Here is a 20,864-nt window from a genome sequence, read left to right on the forward strand (position 1 = left end):
GCTAAAAACTTATTTAAATGTTAAAGGTCTTCTGGATATGTGCCAATCTTCTCCTGAAAACAATATTTATTTAAAACATGGCTACAGATATCTGTCAGGTAATCCAAACAGACTGACCCCCCTACTGGCCACATCCTCCACCGAATAATGTAATGCTACTGTTCTTTTCCTGCCCTTCCCCATTCACCCCCCCATTGCTGCTTTTTAATGTACAAAGGATTCTCTTGTCAGTGCTCAGAACCCTTGAAACTGTTCAACAGTTCTCTACTGCACTAGAAGAACACTATCCTTACAATGCCTGCAGCCTAGATCCTTCATACCAACATGGCATTCCTCTCTACTAAATATTGCGCAATTGTTACAGCTTGCTCCATTTACTGCTCACCCTGTCTATAATAGGATATACTGCTCTGCATGGAGTTGGAAGCAGTGACTGTAATGTCATTTTACAGAGGAAAAAAGTAGTATATAGTGAGTGTTTTATACATAGTTTTTAGTCATTCTAAGAGTCAATTTTGACATCTACAAATGTCTTGCTCACACTGGACTTATTAACTGACAGTACATTTTATTTTATTCAATGTTCTCTTTATCCAGCCCATACCGAAGAGAACTGCATGCACTTGAAACATTGAACACAATAAAGTTTACTGGTATTTAAGAAGTTCCATGCTGAGTATTTAATTTTTTTATGTGCAGTTTTTTTTTGGGGACTTTGACTTGGCCATTCCAAAACTTAGATTTATTTTTTTTTGTGTTCAGCCACTCTGTTGTAGATTTGCTGGTATGCTTAGGATCAGTGTCCTGTCGCATGATTACATTTTTGTTATGATCATACATTCCAACATTCTGGATTCCCAAAAAGGGCCAATGTCTACGGTGTGCGCATAACACACACCATAGACATCAAGACATCCCCCAAGCTCATGCAACCCCAAATTAAATTAACACTTTCAGTGCTACAGAGATCAATATTCATTCACCTAGATAACTGAAAATCATTTAATTAAAGCCTCTAAATGAACACATAGCATCCTACTCAAATAGTAGCTCTCTAAATAAATGTATTCTCTCCTAAATTATAAAAAATTAATATGAAACCCCAAAAGGACATCCCTCCTTGTTGTCTCCACTGTTAAACAAGCCTCCTGTGCAGAGCATTAGAATATAGACACAATGTAGTCATATAAATGCAGTGGGAGATTACACACGGATGTGATTGTATAGCCACTTCACACCCATAAAACTTCCCATGAATCCAGCACTCTCTATTCACAGTACTTTTGGTTGTCTCTCCCTTTAACACGGTGGCTTTTAATTCTATAATTAATTTATATATATATATATATTATATATATATATATATATATATATATATATATATATATATATATTTTACACACACTATATGCACTCTACCCGTTGCCTTTTTCTAATTACAAAGTCCACATTATCACATTGCTACATTATAGAATCCCCTCACTTCCCCTGATGAATGATGCCCTCCCTTAACAACACATTATGCATGCCCTGCACTGGCCTATACAGTACACGTTAACCAATACAGGTCTGTTTCAGTGCAGCAGTAGTGGTAGTATGCAATGTAGAGCAAACTTGGGCACAGACTGGAACATTTTGAGGTGTATGGCAGAGACTCTGGGTTCGGACAATTTAAACCAATACGAATAGAAGCAGCAATCTATAGAAAGCATACAATCTACTTCAGAATGAGTCAGCATTTAAAAATACTCCTACTTGAAATTTAATGGCGTAGATTCGCAGACAATGGATGTTGATAATATCATATAGGTAATTAGAACACTGTTTGCCACTATCCTAAAAAATAAGATTCTCTTTTTGGGACCTCTATCTTTTTTTTTCTTTTTTTTTGCAAAGCTATCTTGTGCCATCACATATTTTACAGTGTTATACTGTTTTATTAGAATTTATTAGAGTAAAACGTTAATAAAACTGTTGATGTCAAATTGTGTAGAATTCTTTTTTAAAATCATGTATTCTTACCAATAACCTTTTGATCTTATGTTTTTATTATTTGCTACAATTTCAAAACAGATTGTTTAAAGCACATGATAAACAACGAAGGCCTTTAGATTGGAGGTGTAAAAATATGACATAGCCAGTACCGTATATACTCGAGTATAAGTCGACCCGAATATAAGCCGAGGCACCTAATTTTACCACAAAAAACTGGGAAAACTTATTGACTCGAGTATAAGCCTAGGGTGGGAAATGCAGCAGCTACTGGTGAATTTCTTTAATAAAAAAAAACTTGTCTGCTGATCCACCTCCACTGTGTTTGCAGGAGAGACTGACACTAACATCAAATAACACTAACACTTTTTAAGACACTGTGGTACACTATTCAGAAGAGCATACAACTCCAAAACTTCAGGACAAGTCAGGCAGAGTAAACAAATACTTAGAATACAAATTTATAGGAAATAAAACTGTAACCTTCATGATCTGCACTTGTACAGAAATGTTCTAGAGCTCCATACAAGGCTGCTTATAAACAAAGGACTTCAGTACTAGTGAACAAAATGCAGATGCTGCTTAAAAATTCATACCAATGATGCTGGCTGACATGAAGAAGCCATGTGGGGAAGCGTATGTGCCTTATGTCGCAGGTCCCCATGAAAACATGTTGCTATTATCAGCGGTTTAAGGATGTCCAGGAAATAGGTAGATGTAGCTATACATTTCACTATCTACTCAGCGTTTTCAAATGTGAGCAGGAATTAGTTCGAGTTATACAAACTGCATGAGAGAGAGAGAGAGAGAGAGAGAGAGAGAGAGAGAGAGAGAGATCTTTTACTAACCTCTGCAGTGGAACGCATGTGCGTTCCACAGACAGGAAGTTCGGCACTTGCATTGCAAGTGCCGAGCTTCCTGTCTGTGGAACGCACGTGCGTTCCACTGCGGCACTAACGGCAAGCACCAAACTCTTCTCCGTTAATATTTTCCTTCACTTTCTCTTCAGCCCTTAAGCGGGCTGAAGCTATGGAGGCAGGCACCACCCTCCTTACGGCCCTGCATTGTGGGCTTAAAGCATCACTAGAGTATAAGCCGAGGGGGGGCTTTTTCAGCACAAAAATTGTGCTGAAAAACTCGGCTTATACTCGAGTATATACGGTACTTTGTTTTCTGCTTTTGTGTGAAAACACGGGCACTTCATAGTGAAGATACAAAAGGTTTAATACATAAATTTAAGAAAAGGCTCTCATTGGTGTGAGTATATTATATACAGGGAGATTGGGCAAGGGAGGTAATGGGGGTAGGTGAGACATTTTGTGCATTTTAAGGAGAAGATTTTGGGGATATAGTTATTTTATTTAACTTGATTTTTTTCTTTTTTTTTTAAATTAGTAGTTATTCGTAAAGAACATTAAAGTTTATTTGAGCTACTCCTTCCCCTTAGTGGAGCCCAAAAAACTAGTTATTCGGCTGGTTAGAAGCTTTAAAAAGCCAGATGGGTAGACTCTTCAGACGAATATGCTTTTGCTGATACTATACTACAGCAATTTTGGAAACCTGGGAGGACATTGTGGATGGATCAGCTCAGTTAAACTTTAAAATTGAACTGGGATAGCAGTACATGTAATTCCATCCTTTTTATATGCGATTTTATCTCTTCAGCATTCTTAAAACACTTTTTTTGGCTTGTGATCAGTTCTTCATCTGTTTAATGGGAAAGGACTGTGTGCTGTACATGTGGGTGCCACACAGACATGGTCTGTACGTGCAGCTTGGCTCATAATTTGGGTTACATGTACTTTCCCAACCTTCAATGCAAGATGCTCCTAGATTTTAAAATGAAACACCATTAAATTAAATTTGTTGTATTTTTACTGTATTTTATGTATGAAAATAATACATAGAGTGTACACTGCAAGTTCTTAGATGTAAACAATCACTATTCAGGGGCAAACGCAGGATTACTAGATTGGGATTTCCATGCCGTGCCGCCAGAGTGCAGCACGTAAGGGGCATTGCTATACACATGTGCAAAGCCGCACACACTACTGCTAGATGTATTCAGCTGTATCTTCACAAGCAGGGCAATGTGCAGCGGGACATACCTCTCAACTGTCCCTGCAGTCAGGACAAAGTCCTGACTGAGCAGAGCAGTCACCAAAACTTGGTACTACCCCACTAAATCAGGACACTTGACAGACTGTCCTTCTCTCATACCTGCTGCTGCTCATGTCTTAAGCTCAGTTGCTGCTTATTTGGAACCTGAAATGGTGGAGTCATGTGTGGAAAAAGGATATGTACATTAAATATGGAAATCCTAGCAAGGCTTTCCTGCACTCAACAGGCCCCAACATTAAATAAAGAGCAACCACATTTAATAAACTTATCCCACTCATACATGCATAATATTAAATAGTTCACATTTAATAAAATAGTTCACATTTAATAAATAGCCCTCCTTATAACCAAATTCAGCCACACATTCAATTAAATAGCCCCAAACCACTCATTATTACATTAATAGCCCCATAACCCCACCATAGGTTAGCAATTACCTCCATGGGCTACTACTCCCAACTACCATATCCAATACTGAACTTATCTTGCAACCACTGTGAAAAGCATGCCAGACAAACTGCGCCTCACACAGATTTGCTGTATATTTTTGTGTCTGAATGGATAATGCAGCCTCTGCAGTGTCTTCAGCAGTCACACCAAACATATTCAAATATTTAAAAAGTCCCATAGCCCTAACTCTAGCTAGTAGTGTGATATGTCTCATAAAAAAATTCACATCTTAGTGGCTAATCCACACATCACTTTGAAATTTTTATCCATTGTTAATCACTGGGGATTCCAGAAAAAAAAGTTTTATCAATCTTGCTTGACTCCAAGGGCTAGATTTACTAAGCTGTGGGTTTGAAAAAGCGGGCAAGTTGCCTATAGCAACCAATCAGATTCTAGCTGTCATTTTGTAGAAAGCACTAAATAAATGATAGATAGAATCTGATTGGTTGCTATAGGCAACATCCCCACTTTTTCAAACTCGCAGCTTAGTAAATCTAGCCCCTAGAGTTATTAAAAAATAATTTAGCTCAACAAATCAAGAATTTTTGGAAATTAAAATATTTGTGTGTTCAATGAGCATTATTAACCTGAGGCAGAGGCGTTAACATGTTCCTTTGTTTAAATCAATTTGAATCTTAAAATATACTTTAAAAGACTATGAAAGAATAATGGGATTTTGATTGCCTGTATGCGTTTTTAATATTTAAATAAAATTTTCTCTTTAGAAAACGAAAACTAATTAGTTATAATTTTGCACACCAGGTGTTTAAATTTTGAAATTGTAAACACCACCATCATATTCCTCCTAAAAATTACCCTGATAAGGCCCACTTGCCCCTCTTGATTGTTTTTCTGTAATTTCTGAAACAGTAGTAGCTGTCAGCATTTTCAAAAGGTGATGTCACTCAAGGCAGGTTGGGGCATTTTTCAACCTGCACTAACAGGTTCATCCTTGCTGAACCTGAATGTGGTCAGTTCTCTGTTATCCGTTTTAGAGTGAAGGTATTCTGTATCCGAAGATACCATTATACTAGAATGTTTTTTATTTTTTCCCCGAAGGTTATTTTGTGTCCAATTCTAATGATGTAAAAGAACTTTTTTAAAAGAAATTTCTGTGTTTTCCAGAAATGTCTGAAAGTGAACAGTCTGATAAGCAGATATCTTATTATACATAATCTGACATAGATCATGCTAAATTAAGAAGCTTTCAAGAAATCATTTTTATTATTTCACAAGCCAACAAATATAATTTTGATAAATGTATTCATGAATGATCCTAAACATTCAATTCCCATTACAAAAATGATTCTTAACGGACACTGAAACGGATAAATTGCAACTTGTACTTTTAGCAATATTATTACCAGCATTATCGATTTAACCCAATATAAAAAGGCCTATTTCAAATTAGTTCAAGTTTGAAATACATCAGCTTCATTATTCACAATTGTTTATTGGAGATGCCTGATGTCTAACTGACATTTAGACTGTAGTGCCGTTGTACATAATCTTTTTCAGGGAACTAATACATCCCTCAAGTACCCATCATGAAAGGATGGCTGACCGAGGAAATAATATTGCATAAATGAACATAACAAATGTCTTCTTTATTCTGTAGGGGCCAGTGAAATGATCAAGCAGGACCACAGAGGTGCACGAACTAACTTCAGCATCAAATTCCTCCTCATCTTTTGCCAATCCAAAAAAAGCAATGACCATCAAACACAAGCCATGTATGAATTTGTACTAATTTGTGACATAATGACCGGTGATGGATTCTTCTGATCTGAGAAATGGAAAATGTAACTGAAGTTTTTATCTGAACTGAGTCGTTTTGTTCCTATTGCATTGCTAGATACAGAGGTGAAGTGATGAAATACTCTTGTACCATGTACTGTTTTTGCCTTGGAAAAGCGATCTTGTAGCTGCTTGCGTGTTTCTAGAAGGGTTTCTTTTGATATTAGCCTGAACTTTATATTTGCAACTCTTGACTTGCAGAAATTTAAGACTTTTTCTGCTGAGTCGATCCGATTACCTGTTATTCTCCGTAGGCTCTCTTTGGCATCCAGATGCTTAATTGTTCCACCAATGCCATCACAAGGGAATTTATCGTGACTGGTTGCAAAAAATGCCTATGATCCTTTCAAAATGAAGTCTTGATCATGGCAGCATAAGTTGAGAAAGTTTTTGCAAGTCTTATACTGCCCTGCACACCAGTCACTGAAGTAACACACGTTTTTGACAGCAGGAATGTTTTTCTTGATGTCATGAATAATTAAATTTCTGTGTTTCATACACAAATGCTACATTATGCTCCAAACCATCAGATAACACACAAACTTGTGATGAACAGGACATCAGACTGGGGGACATGAGCGTAGAATACAGCTGTGTACAGCGTACAACTATTGTTCATCCAATGACCACCCTTGAACTTTATCCTGAATCATGCAAGAATAATTTTCACTAAAGTCTAGGTGAATAATAGCTGTGTCAAGTTCAGGTTGGCCTTCATTTCTTTCATAAACTTTGATTGTGCCTTACAAGGAGGGACAAGTTTTTCTATGTTATTAATAATGGCACCACATAATCCGCAGCGCTGCACAACAAACAAAAATAAACTGAAAAAAACATAGATAAATACGGGACAAGAGAAATAACAGAATCAGTGAAAATCAATACAAAAGAGAATAGAGAAAGCACCTACAGATGAAGACACAACTGGAGCAAAGTAGACATCACAAAGAGGATGAGGAGATAGGAAGTAAAGACGGCCAAGCTTGCAAGACTTAACATTAAGAGGATTAGGCTAGTTAATCGGTGTGAATTCGGCAGGTTAAGCATGAGGAGGGAATATTCTTAGGATGGGGCAGGTAGGCAAGTGTGAAAAGGTGAGGTTTGAGGGAGCATTTTAAACATTCAATGTAGGGGGCAAATAAAATTAGGCAGGGCAGGAAGTTAAAAAAGTGGGGAGCAAAGTCCTGAGGCAGGAGTGTGAGCTGGTGATAGGTGATGAGGAAAGGCATTGACAGAACATAATGGGCGACTAGGGGACTATTTCTTGACAAGGTTGGAGATGTAGGAAAAGGAGGCATTAAAGAGTGCTTTTTAAGTGCATGTAAGGAACTTGAATTGTACTCTTTAGGTAATGAAAAGCCAATTAAAGGGTTTTGCAGAGAGTCATAGAGAAAGTGGAATGTCAATAGAGAAAGATTAGATGCAGTGCCGCATTCAGCATAGATTTCAGGAGGACAAACATTAGTTAGGCAAGCCAGAGAAGAGAACATTGCAATAATCAAGACAGAAGATGACAAGAGTATGGATGACGTTTTTGGTGGCAACTAGGCGTAGGAGAGGGCAAATCTGGCAATGTTGTGAAGATGGTGGCAACAGGAACGGGCAAGGGACTGGATATGGGGAGTGAAATAGAAAGTGGAGTAAGTGATGACCCCAGTCATAGGGAACCGGGCAACACCATCACTCTTGAGGGAGATCAGATACTAGGTGGTGTGGCAATAGGGGCAGTTTGCTTCATGATAGTAGGAGGAAAGAATGGAGGTTTCCCTGGTAATCTGCAGGCTGAGGATGCAGAGAGGTTTAAGGCCAAACACACACACAGAAATAAAGCTGGAGTACCTGGGCCTAATCAATTAAGGAATCAGCTAGTGCAGTGCTTGGGAAGAAACATAAATAGCCAACCTGTGCTGTGGGTGGGAAGACTGGTGCCGACAAGTGTCCAGTTAGGGATCTAACTGTAATAGCAAGAGTTAGGGCTATGGGACTTTGTAAATATTTGAATAGGTTTGGTGTGACTGCTGAAGACACTGCAGAGGCTGCGTTATCCATTCAGACACGAAAATATACAGCAAATCTGTGTGAGGAGCAGTTTTTCTGGCATGCTTTTCACAGTGGTTGCAAGATAAGTTCAGTATTGGATATGTTGAGCTTGAGGTAGCGTCCAGCAAGCAGATAGAGATGGCACAGAGGCATTCGGATACACTGGAGAAGAGGGAGATCAGGGGAGGATTCGGATTAGAGTGTCATCAGCATAGAGGTGATATTGGAAGTCGAAGGAGTGAACGAATTGACCAAGAGAGGATGTGTAAAGAGAAAGTTATTGGCCGAGAACAGAGCTTTGGGGAACCCCAACAGATAAAGAGACAGATAGAAGGTTAACCTGGAAAAGACAGTAGTGAAAGGCCAAGAAACTGATTGGTGTGTCACCTTGGTGAGAGCAGTCTCGGTGGAGTGAAGAGAGTGGAAGCCTGATAGTAAAAGAACAAAGAGGGCGAGAACAGTGAGTTTGTATGTTAAATGATTGTAGACTAGTCGTTCAAGAAGTTTGGAAAGAAACGGGAGTAGGGATATGGGGCTGGAAAGAGATAAGAGATACAGATCATTTTAAAAAAAAACAAACAAACAAACAAACAACTAAAGTATCAATCATTTATTCATATGGCACCACAGATTCCGTAGTGCCTGACATAATGACAAACATGAAAACAGTATGGTAAAAAATATGAAAATTTACTTATGTGGATTGGATAAGTTATTTAAGGTTTAATCAAAAGATACCAAAATGTAAACATTTATTATGACTCCAGCTAGGAATATGACATTTTAATTTATCAACAAAGGCAGGATTGGTACAAAAAAAAAAAAAAAAAAGACAGCCTTTAGCTATATCACACCACATAGCACTGTCAATTACCTATGTTAAAAAAGAAGAACATTTTGAAAGGTTATGGAAAATTAAAAGAAAAGATTCTGCAGTGAATCCCGAATTACAAACAGACCTCTTCATCAATCTGTAAATATTTAGCCGCCCATACTGAAAGTAAGTAATACACAGAGCAATTTCCCAGATTACTTTGGCTGTTTTCCACAAAATGTATCTACAGGTCATGACATCGTTTCTTTATCTCCTGTTTAACTGAATTGGTCACTTTTTCCCAACCAATGTTTTATGTACACATGAACAAATAAAAGAGGAAGTTAAATAATTGCAACATAAATGTGTATGAACAGATCTAATGAGTACTTATATAATAAAGTACATTTTCAGCACTCAGCCATGTAACCATCAACTTTCTTTTAAATCCCATTTGGTAAAGCTCCAAATTAATATATACACCTTTCATTTGATGAAGTACATTATCAACTCATTTCCTACTACTGTTGTCTATAGAGGTTATTTAAACTACAATCAGCATTTTCAATTTAATATATTAAAGAGTTGAGTCATCATAAAAGGACATGCTGCTAACCCCCTTGATGACTTGGTGGTTCATGCAACATTTTCACATGTTTTTTCCAGTGTACCAAAGTGACAAATTTTTTTGAGAGGAATTAGGTTTTTTTACAGTTGCATATTAGGGGTAGGGTAAATGATGTTCATGATTTATTTTAAACCAGGTGTATATGCTGATGATGTCGAGGTGGACAGCTCTACATATAGACAGAAATACACTCATTTTCTACGCTCTTAAGGAGAAGGCAAAAAAGACAAAGGAGGAGTAAGTTACTCATGTTTTGCCCCCAACTCTGGATCAGCCCCTTGGTGTTTATCCATTAACATTCGAACCTTGGATAGAAGTGGCCCACCTGCAGACTAAGACAAGTTTGTCTTTGCACCTAACTCTCTCAATACCCTGAAAATATTGCAGGACTCTATATATGTATTACCCCTGAACATGTATAACTCAAGTTCACTTATCACTTACAGCCTCCTGTAGAGTCTTGACTAGATGCTACTTGGGACAACCTTGCAAGTTTGGGATTACTTGGTCGGATCTGTCCACTAAACCCAACCGCTATTTCATCAACTCCACATTGTTGACTGTCCTCTCACCTTGCAAGGTGCGCTGATCATACCTAAGCTACCCTTGACCACCCATTCCAGCACACATCATGCCCTACACCTCGCCAGAACTACTTTGCTCTTTTGTTGAAAATTAATTAATTTACAATCTAACAATCCTATGGTCTTCTCCAAGAACCGCCGCAAGGTGGGATGGGGTTAGCTACTGGGAGACTGCAGGTCGGGGCCCTTGATTCAGCCCCTAGATGTGAGAGATAGATAGGAGAAATGGCAGTACCTTAGGAGCAAGAACAAAAGGCAGTACCTTAGGAGATGCTGGAGGGATCAGATGGACGGGACAGATGTCAATCTTGCAGAGGGGAGATCCAGAAGTCAGTGCACAAGCCGAATCTGGTACAAAGGAGGTTAATCAGCAGGCAGAAGGACCACTAGGACAAGCAGGTCTCACAGGAGTCAGTAGGTAAGTAACATGTTGCTCTGACAGAGGTTAGCGTCACAGCGTTTCTTTTATACAGGAAGAAAGGATTCAAAATCCCCGATATGGGATCATGTGACCAGGCTCATCACGATATCATGTGACCAGCCCCGCAGCGCAACCGGAAACGCCACACAGCTGACAGCACAGAACACAGGAACGAGGAGAACTATTAACCCTAGTGCTGCCAGCCTACTGCTGGTTCTGTGAAAAAATAAAACATTTGGGTGGGGGGATTTTCACATAACCAGCACTAGGCAAACCAGCCTGAGGTGGGTGGCACTATAGTAGGGGGACATGCGGGGGTTCCCTGCCATAATGACAACCAACCCCAGGCTGTTCAGCACTGGGCTGGATTCCCTAGGTAGTGGGGTTCGCTGGAAAAAACAAGCAGACCCCCCCCCCCTCTTGAAAGACCCAGACTAGTGCTGAAATCACTAGGGTTCTTCCTACCCCAGTGGGCTGTGGGTAGTAGGATAATAACGGCAATATTAATGTAAAAAAATTAGCGGACGCCATTGTTTTGTTGAACTACAAGTCCCAGCCAGCCGGGGTGCCATAAACAGTGTGGGTATGCTGATACTTGTATAACTACAAAAAAAAGCATACCCATGGCAGCAAGAGCATGTTGGCACTTGGAGAACCACAAGTGCCAATATGCCCTGACACACGGATGGCTGGGACCTGTAGTTCCACAAAAGAAAATGTTACATAAACCACCCCACCCTGATTACAACCACAATATTTTAATAAAAATAATAAAACCCCAATAAAGACACAAAACACCCTCAATTATACCACATACTTTTATTAAGAGTAATAAATCCCCAAAATACTCACCACTGATGTTTTCATCTGTTGTCAGCATCTTTTAATCCTCAATTGTCTGTAAGCCAAGTCTAAATACATTTATATCCAATAGACCAGCTTGACAAAGTTCCAAAATAATTTGTATCCAATAGTCGGGCTTGACCAAGTCCAAAATAAATTTGTAATTCCAATAGTCCGGCTTGTAAATGTCCCAACAAATGTTGTATCCAAAAGTACGGCTTGAAATGTCCCAAAATAATCTGTAAATCCAAAGTCCCTGCTTGAAATGTCTTCTGTTCTTCTCCTGTTCTCAGAGTGTTTTGTGTCTTTATGGGGGTTTTATTATTTTTATTAAAATGTTGTGGTTGTAAACAGGGTGTGGTGGTTTATGTAACATTTTCTTTTGTGGACTACAGGTCCCAGCCAGCCGTGGGTGTCAGGGTATGTTGGCAATTGTGGTTCTCCAGGTGCCAACATGCCCTGGCTGCCATGGGTATGCTGGTGCATGTAGTCATACAAGCATCAGCATGCCCACACTGTTTATGGCACTCCTGAGCTGGGAGTAAGGGGGAGGGGGGGAAATCACCTCAACAACGTTCCAATGATGCAGCTCTCTGTTAAACTACAGTACAATTTATATTCTACTGTTATTATTTACATTGTTTGAACCTAACTTTAAATACTCATTGCTTCCTATGACTAGAGCTTCCCTCTGACACGAAACATTAATATGTAATAATCTCTGTGTTAAGCTAAGGTACGCTGTTATAAGGAAAAGATGTGTGTCTTTGCAAAGCCAGGGAAGAAATTAACCGCACATGCTCATAAAGTCCTTGTCCATTGGCCCAGTCAAGTCTACTCCTGATTGGTGGACACAATGTAGTTTACACCCTCTACCAGATTGGCTAGCATACTCAAAAAACTACTAGGATTTGCACAGTATTTCAAGTGCTTATTTGAATTTATGGCAGGTGTGGAAACTGGTTTTGGCTCTGTATAAAGTGCACGTTGTTGAATTGTGTTTGTACCATCTTGTTCTCCTAGGCGTTTATGAGCTGGATGTCAGGAATGGTGAGGAGTTATGCCTTCTGCTGTCTGACTAAAGAATTGGAGGACTACGAGGATTTGTGGGCTGTTACATTTTCTGCAGAGTGATCTTTTTAACCTTTGCCTGTAAGCAGGACCGGTGCTACCATTAAGCAGCCTTAGACAGCTGCCTAGGGCGCCTGCCTCTAGGTGGCGGCACTGAGGCCGGGACCCAATAAAAATTGCTAAATTGCTAAAAAAGCCAAGTAGTGGGCAGGGGGGGAAGGGAGTAAAGCTGGTGTTTTGTGGCTAGCATATGTGACACAAGCTGATGGGCAAAAGCTGACATATGTGAAGACAGCTAGTGGGCAGATGGGCATGTGTGAGAGAAGTTGGTGGGCAGCAGGGTACATGTCAGTCTGTAACAGGTGAGTGACGTCAAGTTCTTTTTTATGTTTGTTTAGTTCTGAAATCTAACATTTGGAGCCTCCCCTCTAGATGTCCTGTGTGTACTCCTGGGCAGCAGTGAATTCTGGACAGCATTCTGCATCAGATATCAGTGCTGCGTCAGACATCTGGACTACATCCTCTCCAGCCAAGAGGAGGTAACAGTTATTATTTTTATTTTAGAAATGTCAAGTGTGTTAGGGGCTAGCAAATTAGTTGTTTTTTTTGGGGGGGGGAGGGGCGGCAAGCTTAAGCTTTGCCTAGGGCGCCGAGCAACCTTGCACCGGCCCTGCCTGTAAGTTTATAATTGCTGTTGTTGTATATAATATAACTCTAGAAATGCTACATTCACCATTATCACTTTTAGTAAACCTTAAATATTAGAAAATTAGATATTTGCTTGGGTGTAAAAGTGTGTTCCCACAGTACCAGTGTAGGCAGTAGGCTGAAGGAAGGCTGGTAAGCGCTAATCTGGTGTGGAAGTCTTTGACAGCAATATCAGGTACACTCTCCGCCAGTTACCCAAAGTAATAACCTGTGGGTACCCTGGAATCTTACAACATGCTCCTTAACAGCTTGCATGCAAATATCGTAACAGACAATAAATATGTATGGTAAACATTGCATTTACATTGCCAAGTAAACTATTTTTATGTGTATTCACCTGATGTATGGACGGAAAAAAGTCATGACACTGACATAATCCAGGTTTCATCTATAGAATAATGTTTAGTCATGTATTTAGGCTAAAAAGCTGCTGATGGGCTTCTCCTATACAAAAGCAAACAATTATCTGATGCACACAATTATCTGAACATTTTAATAGCGGAGGCCATGTAGTTAAAGCCATCAGAGAAAACCGTGAAAACAAGTGAATTTTACATAGAGTTGAACATCTTTCAGCACTGCTGCTAATCTCCCATAATACCCACAGAGAAATGTCAAACATCAGTAGTTTTCAATGACAACCAGGGGCAGGCTGGGCCAGGGGGCAGGGGGGCATGTGCCCCCCGGGCCGGTCCCATAATGGGCTACCTTGGGCTGGGTCACTGGGCCACCTGCAATTTTTTTCCTTTAAAATATGCTGTTGAGTCGAGTCTTGCCCCCCGGGCTGATATTTGCCAGCCCTCCCCTAATGACAACATTTGTACATATGTGCTCTAAATTATGACATTGTCTCATACTTTACCTTTGTACTTATCAGACAGATAAAAAATTGTGAGCCAAAACATTTGTGTTAAAGATGATCTTTCAGATTTTAAATAAATAAATCAAATGTCAATCATCTGTTGCATGTGTTTATGTTTATTTTTTTTTTTGATTATTTTTAAAAAGTTGGCCCTTTATTTATAAAAAACCCAAAACAAAGCAAAAAGCAAACAATGTTTGTAAATGCAGTCCACCCCCAGACCTCCCTAACGAGCCCCTATAACAACGCTTGTGGTAGCTGTGCCACTCTCCCATTATAACAACTAAGGGTGGTGTCACACAGACACATTTCACTCCACATTTAAGTCGCAGGGCGTAATCGATTCCTACTAAAATCATTCAATTCTAAGAGTAAAATAGAGAATTATATAGCAGCGTTTTGGACAAATGTCCAAGCACTCAATACTCACTCTCTCAAATTCAAGTACTTTATAGACCCTGTCACACAGCGCATCTTAAGGGCTCACTGTAAGTTGTAAAAGCGATTCACTGTTTTAGCCAAAATAAAATTTCTATGAAAATTAAGCATGAATTCTTCTAAAAGTGGAAATGCCTTAGTGTGACACCAACCTAACACTGCCAGTTGTTCAAAACACGTCCAGCCTGCACAAGCACTCTTGGACATATTCAATTCTATGAATTCCCCGCCGCGTTAAAACTACTACCGTTATTACAGTAATATTTAGCCGGATTTCAGCTCGCGGCTCGGGGAGCTGCGAGCTGAAATCCAGCGAGAAAACTACCGTAATAACGGTTTTTACGTGCACTATTACCGTTATTACTATAATAGTGCGCAGAGCACAAGATTTTCGGCGTTTCCGCCGACAATTGAATATGCCCCAAAACCTGCTGGGAGGGGGGTGTTTTCATTTACTGGGCCAATTAACATGTGCAAAAATGGAAGCAGTCACCATTAATTGTTAAGAACTCCACAAAAGTAATATTATTTTTCATTCCTTTTCGTGGGGGGATAAAAAGTGTTAGCTTTAGCAGCATTAGGCTTTGCAGAGGGTCTGGTCCATGGTCAAAGGTAAAAAGATGCTGCAAACGTAAAAGTAATTTTGCTCGATTAATTGCCTGAGACAAAGCACATAATTTGTAGCGACCGCTGGTGTTTAAACTATATAGAAAAAAAAATAGTTAATGTACTTGACAATTGCTTTGTAACCATTATTTCACTAAATATTTATACATATAATTAAAAACTAAACCATGGAAAATATTCATCCAATGAAGGCATTTTGGTGAAGTAGTAAAGTGTTCTGGTTGGTATTTTCATTTTGGAGACATCTGTAAAGTGAAGGAGCTGCAATGTCACACATCATTAGCTAGGATGTGAAGATAACAAAGAGTGTTTATAAAACTGCAGTTCTCACCTGGTGAACTGTATGACTTACAAAGGGCACAGGTAACATAAAACCGTATCAATAACATTCATAATAAAGACAGCGGATAGACTTATTACTAGGAGGACTTGTAATTACTTTTTACAGAAATAGTCCCCAGGACTGAAAGATTTCCCCTGTGACCCACTAACCATAAACATAGTAATAAATAGAACAAGACGTACAAATCACAAGCTCCTTACCAGAAGAAGAGTTTGGAGCAGAAGTTAGCAGTCTGCAGGGGGTTCGGTTTTCCTTCCTTCTGTACAGGCTCCATGCTAACCACTGTGTGCCCACAGACTCCCTGGTCCTCCTATTCATCAGGACCCCCCTGGACAGGAGCACTGGTCAAAGGGCACAGTACAGCACGCTGTACGGCCACAGCACACTACAGCCTCTTCTACTGACTCCCGGCCTCGATCAGTACAGTGTTCAACGTGGCCCCACCTCTCGCCGCAATCCTCACCTCTCATTGGGCAACGAGCTGTGAGCGACACCTGGCTCGCTGGAACCTTCCATTAATAAGGGGCGATGCACGTCACATACCGTGAGAGGGGGAAGTTTACTCACATATTATGTGACACATAACCGTTTGTAGACATACAGCTGCTGGACCTGGTTGCTGTCGCTTAGCATAACAACAAACCACTTTGGTTCAGTATTACAAAAGCCTTTCACCCCTGAGGTATTGCAACAGGAGAGCTGTGTACAGGGTATGACTGGCACAAAGGAGTCCACGCTCACAGGGAGTATTATAGTGCACCGCAGAGCTCTACAACCAGGGCTTCCTGTAGTACTGTAAAATGTAATGGTGAAGAAATAACTGCTTATTGTTTTGTATTACTGTTTCTTAAAGATTCGTCAGTAGTTCCCACTCATGCAAAACGAACAATGATATATTTTCACACTTCACAAGTGTCCTTTGTTTGGTCTTAAATTGCCGTGTCCATCCATCTATCCATCTAAATTGTTCTTTTTTGGTTCTGATATAAACTACTCCAATGGCTAATAAATGTGTCAGCCTCCTAAATGCGTAGTTATAGCTTCAATCCTAATCCTTTTTAGGGCTCCCTTAATTTTGCACACAAAACTGTTACAAGAAGTTCAGCCTATAAAAGCAACACTTTACATCCAAATTGGTACAGGTGCTTTGTATATGTTCACCCTCAGAATTCAAAAGGGCGAAATCAAATGTGCCGTATAAGTATAATTTTTCATCCTGGAGTCATAGTTCTAGGAAATTGGCAGTCTGATTAATGATTTTCAGTATCAAAAATTGGCATTGTCATTGGCAATTGGAAACCCTATTCCTGGGTATTTGCAGGATTTTCCTTTTCTTTTGATTTGCTTAGTATAATGTGTTGTGTATGATAATCTCTTAGTAAGTTAAGATGTATACTACATGGCCAAACGTATGTAATCACCCCTTATTAGTGTGTTTGCCCATTTCCTTTTCTTTTGTTTTGCTTAGTATAATGTGTTGTGTATGTGATAAAGAGTACATAAATAATCTATTATTTATGTTTCATTTTATAACATATAACAGAGATTCAGTCACAATTAAATTAGCACACTAGCTTTGCACAAAATCAGCCATCCTCCCCCCACCTGGGACTATGGGTGGTAACTACTTGATAAACAGGTTTGAACATTTGGTCAGTAATTAGCATATGAATACTGTAAGCAATTCCTGTAGCAAGGCTCTAGACTCCGCCCACAAAGGTTTTTTACTGTACACTGAGAAATTAGCCCTCACTCCATGCTGGATTTCCGGACTGATGCAGGTCATGCAGCTCCTAGGTGAACAGGCCAACATATAGTGCACCGCAGAGCTCTACAACCAGGGCTTCCTGCAGTAATGTGAAATGTGATGGTGAAGAAATAACTGCTTATTGTTTTGTATTACTGTTTTTTAAAGATGTGTTATACGTCAGTAGTTCCCACTCCTGCAAAACGCACAATGATACATTTTCACACTTCACAACTTTCCTTTGTTTGGTCTTAAATTTCCGTGTCCCTCCCTCCATCTAAATTGTTCCTTTCTGGTTCTGTTATAAACTACTCCAATAGGCTATTGGCAATAGCTAATAAATGTGTCAGTCAGCCTCCTAAATGTGTAGTTATAGCTTCAATCCTAATCCTTTTTAGGGCTCCCTTAATTTTGCACACAAAACTGTTACAAGAAGTTCAGCCTATAAAAGCAACACTTTACATCCAAATTAGTACAGGTCCTTCGTATATGTTCACCCTAAGAATTCAAAAGGGCGAAATCAAAAGTGCCGTATAAGTATAATTTTTCATCCTGGAGTCATAGTTCTAGCAAATTGGCAGTCTGATTAATGATCTTCAATATCAAAAATTGGCATTGTCCTTGGCAAATGGGAACCCTATTCTTGGGTATTTGCAGGATTTTCCTTTTCTTTTGTTTTGCTTAGTATAATGTGTTGTGTATGATAATCTCTTAGTAAGTTACGATGTATACTACATAGCCAAACGTATGTAATCGCCCCTTATTAGTGTGTTTGCCCATTTCAAGCCCCCCTTTGCTAACAGGTGCATAAAATCAAGCACACAGCCGTGACATCTCCATAATCAAGCATTAGTAGTAGAATAGGTCATACTGAAGACCTTGGTGACTTTGAACATGGCACTGTCATAGGATGCCACTGTTATGCACGTCTTATCGCTATCCAATAACGATTGTCCACTTCCAGTGATGTGGTTCCAAAGCACAATTCGATTTAATAGTAAAAAGTAGCAGAGTAACAATTCAAAATAAAATAAGTACAGCCGTTACTTTAGCAGGCGCCCTGGATCCAGTATACAGTCATTCAGTCCTGAAGTCTGTGGTCAGAGAGACTGAATACTGGTCACAGAGCCCCTACTTATATACAGTCAGTTATACAGTGAAAACAATACAGATGGTTTGGCATGTTCCCATAGGTCCAGGTTTCAGGAAGGTCCAGTGTAATGCAGGTCATTGGCCAATTCAAATGATGCCATCCAAGGGTGGGGGTCAGCTCTCCAGAAGATGCATACTAATCTTCCCGCCAAGAACTAGTTCAAAGTGGTCTATTAGCATTACACACACAATACCATGCAATGATCATTTATTCCCTATAATCCATATCTAGCATAGCCAAGGTGCGATCCTTTCGGTGATTGAACCGGACGTCTGCGGATACATAGGGGATTAGAATGATACCAGACATGATATGTTTCCTGTGGCCTGAACTTAAAATTGTCTGTCCTTGGTTGCAAATTGCTTCTAGAAGCAATGTCAGCACAAGAACTGTTAGTAAAGAGCTTCATGGATTGGTTTTCCATAGCTGAGCCAAAAGAGAACTGGAGTGGTGTAAGGCACTCTGCTATTGAAATCAAGAACAGTGGAAACGTGTTCCCTGGACTGACAAATCACATTTCACCATCTGGCAGTCTGACAGACAAATCTGGGTTTGGTGTATGCCAAGAGAACGCTTCCTACCCAGATACGTACTGCCAACTAAAGTTTGGTGGAGGAGAAATAATGATCTGGGGCTGTTTTTTTATGGTTTGACCTGGGTCCTTTAGCTCCAGTGAAGAGATAACTTGATTCTACAGCATACAATGGCAATGTAGAGAATTGTGTTCTTCCAACTTTGTGGCAACAGTTTGGTTAAGCCTCTTTACTGTTTCACAAAGTGAGGCCCATCAAAAAATGATTTTCTGAGTTTAGAGTGGAAGAATTTGACTGGCCTGCACAGAGCCCTGACCTCAACCCTATCAAACACATTTGTGATGAACTGGAACATCAACTGCGAGGCAGGCTTTATTGTCCAAAATCCGTGCCCAACCTCACTAATGCTCTTGTGGCTGAACAAGTGTGAATCCCTGCAGCCATGTTAACAAATCTAAATAAAAGAAAAATTTGTCTGGCGCTCAAAAACAAGCAAAATATAAAAATCACTGTATCAGCATAAACATAAAGGAGAATTTTGTGCACAATATAGCTATAGTGGGGTTAAGCTCACCTGCCGGCGTCAAGTGATGCACAAGGGAGCCGCACAATGTAAAACATTTTACAGCAACCCTTCTACTTGGTACATTTTCAAACTCCCTGCATTACTTATTAAACACCCCTAATATTAGTACAGTCCAAGAAAGTCACATGACTTTCGGTGTCCTGGCTTCTGTATTGATCATTGTTCTGCAAAGTCCTCTTTTCAAAGCTTCGCTGTTCCCATCCTATCATCATTGCCACCTTCTACCTTATCAAGTCGGGTAAGTCCTTGTAGCCCTACTCAGAGTCGGAGACACGTACCCCACCCACCTGAACGCTGGTACCTTCAACCAGTGTTTGAGCAAATAAACATCACTTGCTTCATAGACTTGCTTGAAAATATCTTCCATGCTGACAATCCTGTGACCTACAGATTAGACCCAAACTCTAATCCGTTCTTCTGCTGATTCTGAGGTTGGACCCAGCTCTCCAGTACTACTGCTCTGCCTGCTACCCATGCAGCCCTGGTCAGTGTGATAGGCCAGGGGGATCCATCCATAGCAACCCTGATCCATAGTAAGAGGTCAGGAGTACCAGTCCAGGTACACCAGTAACGAGGTAGGCTAGCAGCGTCAGTTACCCAGAAGGAACGTGGTTCTGAGTGCCATAAAAGGAGCTCAGTGGTGACAGCAGGCCCCTCCCACTGCGGCAGGAGGGGTGTATTCGGAATAACAAAAGGAGACGGTGACAAAGTAAGCCCAGCCATTTCCAGCAACAACAGACAGGGTGGCATAGGTGGTCCATCCTGTCATAGATTTCTGGTGGCAAGCAGTGGGATAACCGAAGTTGGCTTTTCGTGAACCAATCAGGAGAGCCGAGTTATTCAGGAGAGGAATAACTGCATTAAGGAGAACGCACAGGATGTCTGATTACACCAACATGTCCAAGGCGGATCTCGAGAATCTGTGCAGTGCCAAGGACATTGACATCAGCCATTCGCCATACAGGGCGTTGATAAGAGAGGCGCTGAGGGAATGGCATCGACAGCATGGTATCCCAGATGCCCAGACAGCAGAGATCCCTGCTCATCAGCCTGCTGAGACCTCTACCCAGCAGACTTCAGTCGCACAACCAGCCCCTCTATCCTAT

General features: G+C 40.2%; 1 protein-coding gene across 2 annotated transcripts in view; it reads right to left on the minus strand.

Moving 5' to 3' along the window:
• ABCC4 (ATP binding cassette subfamily C member 4 (PEL blood group)) overlaps positions 1-16,165 on the minus strand; it is a 256,495-nt gene extending 240,330 nt beyond the window's left edge. For both annotated transcript variants that reach the window (XM_075199901.1, XM_075199902.1), the window contains exon 1: positions 15,940-16,165. In XM_075199901.1, coding sequence (XP_075056002.1) covers positions 15,940-16,013 — 74 coding nt within the window. In that variant the 5' untranslated portion in view covers positions 16,014-16,165. The remainder of the gene's footprint in view (positions 1-15,939) is intronic.
• Positions 16,166-20,864: the final 4,699 nt, after the last annotated feature.

The sequence above is a fragment of the Mixophyes fleayi genome, chromosome 2 (genome assembly GCF_038048845.1).
Source record: "Mixophyes fleayi isolate aMixFle1 chromosome 2, aMixFle1.hap1, whole genome shotgun sequence".
Lineage (NCBI taxonomy): Eukaryota > Metazoa > Chordata > Amphibia > Anura > Limnodynastidae > Mixophyes > Mixophyes fleayi.